At 41.3% G+C, this 6,000-nt stretch overlaps 1 protein-coding gene across 1 annotated transcript in view; it reads left to right on the top strand.

The window, feature by feature from the left end:
- Positions 1-355: 355 nt before the first annotated feature.
- The window catches only part of CPA6 (carboxypeptidase A6), a 320,457-nt gene continuing 314,812 nt past the window's right edge, over positions 356-6,000 (top strand). The window contains exon 1 of the mRNA XM_011940914.1: positions 356-723. Within this exon, the coding sequence (XP_011796304.1) occupies positions 608-723 (116 nt within the window). The 5' untranslated portion in view covers positions 356-607. The remainder of the gene's footprint in view (positions 724-6,000) is intronic.

The raw sequence follows: 6,000 nt of genomic DNA, 5'->3' as shown, positions 1-6,000 counted from the left end.
TGGGTCTAGGTGCTATAGGTACCCCTGCGCACATTCTCATCAAGATTATTCACTGTACATTTCATTAGGTGGAATCCATTTAGGAATCCGTCATGGGAGATCAAAATATTAAGCTTGGAATGATCCGTGTCTGCTTGGTTAGCCCATCAGACAAACTGTTTGCAATTAGGTAGGATCCTCATGCTGAAGAAGGTAGTAGAGAAAGAAAGCTTGCACAGAAAAGTTAGGGGCCTCAAGTTGGGAAAGCAAACAAACCAAAAGCAGAGAGGAGTCACCCAAAGGAAGCAGCACCCAGTGAATCCCTGCTGTGAGTCAGCACCAGGGAGGCCCAGCCCTTTCTAGGGGAACCTGATTAAAGATCAGGCTCAGCTGCTGCTGCTGCTGCTGCTTGTCCCAAGACCAAGCCGTAATAGCAACTTCCCTTCCTCAGCTGCCTAAACTTTTTTTTCTCTTGTAGCTGGAGAGAAGTGTCACATTTTGCTCACTCTCAGCCTTCCTCGCCCACCCCCTTCCCAGAGAACGTGTGTGGTGTGTAGGGGGTGCTGCGAGCCACCTCCAGCCTCGGGTGGCTGCTTAAGTAACTTTCAACTCCTCTCTTCTTAACACTATGAAGTGTCTCGGGAAGCGCAGGGGCTGGGCAGCTGCTTTCCTGCCTCTTTGCTGGCTCTTTTTGAAGATTCTGCAACCGGGGCACAGCCACCTTTATAACAACTGCTATGCTGGGTAAGTGGAGCGACATTCATGCCCTACACAGCTTTGATTTGGATCTGGGGGCTGGTTTGTTCCAGAGTGTGCCTCACTTTTTCTGACTTAGGGGTCTCTGAGTGAATCTGCACACTTTCCCGGTCCCCTATATAAAATGTACTCTCTGCTCTTGGCTGTAGCTCACCGAGAGAATGTGGTGGGCTCCAGCCTGGCTTTTTATACTTCTTATCATCTGCCAACCTCAGCTGTGGACCCAGGTTGAATGGGATTCTGTCTTTGGAGTAGCCGTGGTCAGTATTTGCAGTGTTTGCCTTGGTTGATGCTTGGTAATGCCGTTGTCCCACATGAATTATGACCTGAAAACTAAGCCTTTTCTTTACAACTGTATGTAGGAACAGTGGGTTGAAATTCATCAGTGATTAAGAACTGAGTGTGATTTTTTTTTTTAGCCTGTGCTTATTAGTCGGTAGAGTGGTTATTAGATTTTTAAATCTGAGTAATGCAAATGATTCAGCCCAACATAAGCAGAATAAAAGTAGTCAACTGTAAAATTATGGGTAGTTTTTCTGAAGGAAAAACATAGGAGTAAAACAATCAGTTTTGTCCCCCCTCTGTAGGTTAGCATGCTTTCTATATGCCTTTCTTCAGGAGGCAGAGGGCTGGAAGCTGTGTGTTACTATGCACATTCTTATTATCCTGAAGGCTTGCTGTGGTATAGACAGCATGTGATTTGCTCAGATATGCAGGGGGTCATTCTTTGAATCTGGAAATTATGGCTTGCCTGCATTTTAGAACTAGAAAAACCTTAAATAGTTCCTCTAGTTCAATTCCTTTTTACAGAGGAGTAAACTCAGTGTCTTAAATATTTTTAAATAGCCTACTATCATTCAAGGATCACCACCTGAGAAAAGTTTTCTTGTAGAACTGGATGATGACAAGGTAGTGTATAGTGTCTTAAAACCAAGTTGTTCTTTTTAGAAATAGTGTAAAAGAATTTATAAGTGTGACCCTGGTAAGAGAATTGCATTTCTCTTTCTCTCCCAAAGAATCTTGGCACTGCCTTTAGGGTTCCCCTGAATACAGTGCTTACAGAGGAAATTTTCAAAACATGTCCTCAGTTTTAGGTGAGGCAGGATGGGATGGAGATGCTGGTTGAGTTAGGGGCTATAGATGGTAATGTGGTCATGGATTTTTCCACCCCAGTATTTCTGGGAGGAAATAGAAAGGCGTTAACATCCCAGGGCTGCCTTTTGGCCTGACAAGATCTCGGCTTTACCTCCGATAATTTGTGACCCCTTTAGAGATCTGGAAAAAAAGAAACTCGTGTTTAAAGGCTGATGGTGTAGGCTTGGGTTATTGGGAGTTAATTCTGACTCTCCTGGCTGATGTCATGTCAGATGATAAACATATATCACAGATTTAGACATGTCTGTGTGACCTAGGACCTCACTCCTCCACTCAGCTGTGGCTCTGTGCATAATTATTTCAGCGTGTGGTACTCCTCCGTGATAAGTTACCAGGCCTGCTTCAGCTGAGCAGGTGTGCACCCTTCCCTAAGCACCACTTTGTAGAGGAAATGAGGCCAATGGTGGCACCCTTTTCGTATAGAATTTGTAGCGACTGGAACCCTTCAGGAAAAAGTTTCATTACCTTCTCTGTTTTCAGCAATGGATTTAATAATTGCTATTTTCTCTTCAGTTGCTACGTAAGTTAATCCCAAGTGTATAAATTACCAGATGTCTGAAAGTAGGAGGGAAGAAAAAAGATGAAAGAATGAAAAGAAGTGAGTCTCACTCAACCATTGCAATAGAAGCCTAGAGCTTCTTTAAAAGCAAAAATATTTCTGAGCATATTCACTGTTAAAAATGGGGAATTTTAACCTACCTTCGTTAGATATCATTTTCTCATCACTAAAGACAGAAATGCTGCTCAGCTTTGAGAATGTTTTGCTTTGTTTACTCCGAAACTACTTTCTGCAAGTTTAGCCTTCTGGTGAACGAGAATCTGATGGGAGGACATGGTAGAAGAGTATTTAGCACTTTTTTTGGGCTGGTTTCATCCATCCAAAGTTATTCTGAGCCACTTCATTTTTATCCCTTAATAATTTTTCTCTTTTTTGTTACTAATGAAGGGGCAGCCCTATTTCTTGCATTCATGTAAAAATATTTTTGTAGGTCTTTGTAGAATCTAATATGTGATTATCATTTACAGGACCCTGAGCATGAATAAAAAATAGAACACACAGGGCAGACCAGCATGCCTCCTGAGAGCAGCTAATGAGGCCAGTCCTCTTTAGACATAAACTAGTAACAATTGGATAGTGCCAAGTGTGTAACAGATGCTTAGTAAATGGCAAATTTAAGTGTCTCAGAAAAAAAAATTGCCTTGGAATGGGTAGTGGGAGATTCAGGGGGAGACAGGAATGATTAATGATCATTTAAAAAGGTTAGAAAGAGTAAGAACTACTATTTGGTTGCACAACAGGGTAACTATAGTCAACAATAAACTAATTGTACATTTTGAAATGACTAACAGTGTAACTGAATTGTTGTAACACACAGAATAAACGTTTGAGAGGATAGATACCCCATTCTCTATGATATGCTTATTTCACATTGCATGCCAGTGCCAAAACATCTCATGTACCCCATAAATATATATGAGGTATATAGAAGTATATACATACTATGTACTCACAAAAATTAAAAACTTAAAAGTGAAGAAAGACTACAAGAAAAATCTGATGACAAAAGCTAGTGCCTTTTTTGATAACTATATTAAACACTTACAAGACAGATCTTTAAATGCATAGAAAAGGAATGAAACAAAGTGGAAAATAACAACTTCAATTATATTTATTGGTACTTTATGTCAAGGCTTCAGGGGTTACAAATGCCAAGTCAGACATTTTGGGGATAAATAAATGTCCGTCAGTAAGTGAGACCCCCGTACAAGCAAACATCATTCTGTGTTCTTTCTTTCTCCCTCATCTCCCTGTTTTCCCAAAAGCAGACCTGGTTATTATACTATGATATTGAAACAAAAAAAAAAAAAAAAACTTCTGCATCACAGAAAATTAGGGTAGATTTTTTAAACAGTGGTAAAAGAGAGATCTCAGACAGTAACAATAAATTCTGGCAAAACTGTAGAACTAACATAGCTATGATTTTTGAAAACTACTTATTGAGTGCCTTCTTCATGTGTCAACGTAGCATAAGTCTGAAGTTTAACTGCCCAGGTCTCATTTTTTGCTTTTCCACATTTAATACCTCTGTTATCTAAGACAAGTTATTTAACTTCTTTGAACCTCAGTTTCCTTATCTGGGACAATGGAGGTAATATTAGACCTTCCTAACCAAGTTGCTGGGAGGATTCAAGAATAGCATGGATATTGCATGGTTCTTGGCACATAGTAAGAACTTAACAGGATGGTAAAATACTTACCAAGACTTAATATAAACATTTATAAAAATATTAATTCTAAGAACAACTTTATGCATTTGTTATCTTCATTTTACACATAGGCTAAATGAAGTACAGTCTGGGTAGCCCAAGTTCAGGGCTAACTAACTCAAGAACACACTTGAGATTCTCACCCAGCTCTGCCTGACTCCACCACTGTACTTCTCACTCTGCTAGTTATTCAGGTATAGAGAATTGCTTTTAAGAAAAACTGGAAGATTTAATCTTGTTTGGGGAACTGATAGTTTCAGAACAATAAAGGAAAAGAGATTATATAGGTAAAATTGGAGGTTTAATTTTGGTTACCTTCTCTAGGGTGATGATGAGTCACTGATAGTGAATCATTATTAGAAAAGCATGCATGGCCCATAAGGGACAGAAAACAGAAGATGAAAGAACTTTCTATTGTCACACACACACACTCACACAGAAAACAAAAGTAGCACAGAAAGTAGCTGTGATCGTGTGCCTTTGTTCATGCAAGTATTTGGATGCCCATTGTGTGCTAAGAACTTGACCAACAGAGTGAATTCCCCCGATAGCTTGCCGTATAGTAGAGAAAATTGCCCACACATCAAATTACTATATAATGTGTAAGTGCTGTATGGTAACAGTCCCCGACATTTTTGGCACCAGGGACTGGTTTTGTGGAAGATAATTTTTCTACGGACAGTGGCGGGGGGTGGTTTCAGAATGATTCAAGCACATTACATTTATTGCACACTTTATTTCTATTGTTATTATGTTGTAATAGGTAATGAAATAATTATAGGACTCCCCGTAACAATCAGTGGAAGCCCTGAGCTTGTTTTCCTGCAACTAGGCAGACCCATCTGGGGCTGATGGGAGACAGTGACAGATCATCAGGCATTAGATTTTTATAAGGAGCATGCAACCTAGATCCCTCATGTGGGCAGTTCACCATAGGATTGTCGCTCCTGTGAGAATCTAATGCTGCTGGTAATCGACAGGAGGCAGAGCTCAGGCAGAAATGCAAGCAATGGGGAGCAGCTGCAAATACAGATGAAGCTTTGCTGGATAGCCTGCTACTCACCTCCTGCTGTGTGACCCGGTTTCTAACAGGCCACCAACTGGAATCAGTCTGAGGCCAGGGGTTTTGAGACCCCTGCTGTACAGGATGAGCAGATTCCTGAGGGCTGACAGAAGAGCTCACTGAACTGAGAAGGAGAGGTGAACATCCTTTCTATGCCCTTGCCAATTCTGATTATCTAGCCCTGCTGTATGTAGGCTGAGGATGCAGAGAGAACTGGCTGCCTACCATCATGACGGCTTCTTGGAACCAAGTAATGCGCTCGTATTAATCTACTTGTACTGCATCTGCTTGCAAAGTTCCATGGACTCCTTTTTTTCTCACGACAGCCCTGCATTTATTGAAGATGTCTCTTAGGTCTTGGGAGAGTTTCTTCCCCTTCTTCTTTGTGTCTCAGGGAAGCCACTTTGATGAATGGCATACCCTTTTCTCCCATGACAATATGTATGAGCAGGGCTGGGTATCACCCACTTATGGGTTATTTGTCCACAAGTCAATAGTCATCCATGGAAACAGGATATGACTATTCACAGAAGTAGACTTGAAGTAAGATTTTTTTTGAAAAGTAGTTTGGGGCCAGGCATGGTGGCTCACGTCTGTAATCCCAGCACTTTTGGAGGCTGAGGCGGGTGAATCACCTGAGGTCAAGAGTTCGAGACCATCCTGGCCAACATGGCAAAACCCTGTCTCTACTAAAAATACAAAAATTAGCCAGGCATGGTAGCGTGCACCTGTAGTCCCCGCTACTCAGGAGGCTGTGGCAGGAGAATCGCTTGAACCTG

The sequence above is a fragment of the Colobus angolensis genome, unplaced genomic scaffold (genome assembly GCF_000951035.1).
Source record: "Colobus angolensis palliatus isolate OR3802 unplaced genomic scaffold, Cang.pa_1.0 Scaffold194, whole genome shotgun sequence".
Classification (NCBI taxonomy): Eukaryota; Metazoa; Chordata; class Mammalia; order Primates; family Cercopithecidae; genus Colobus; species Colobus angolensis.
This window is presented reverse-complemented; position numbering and strand designations above follow the sequence as displayed.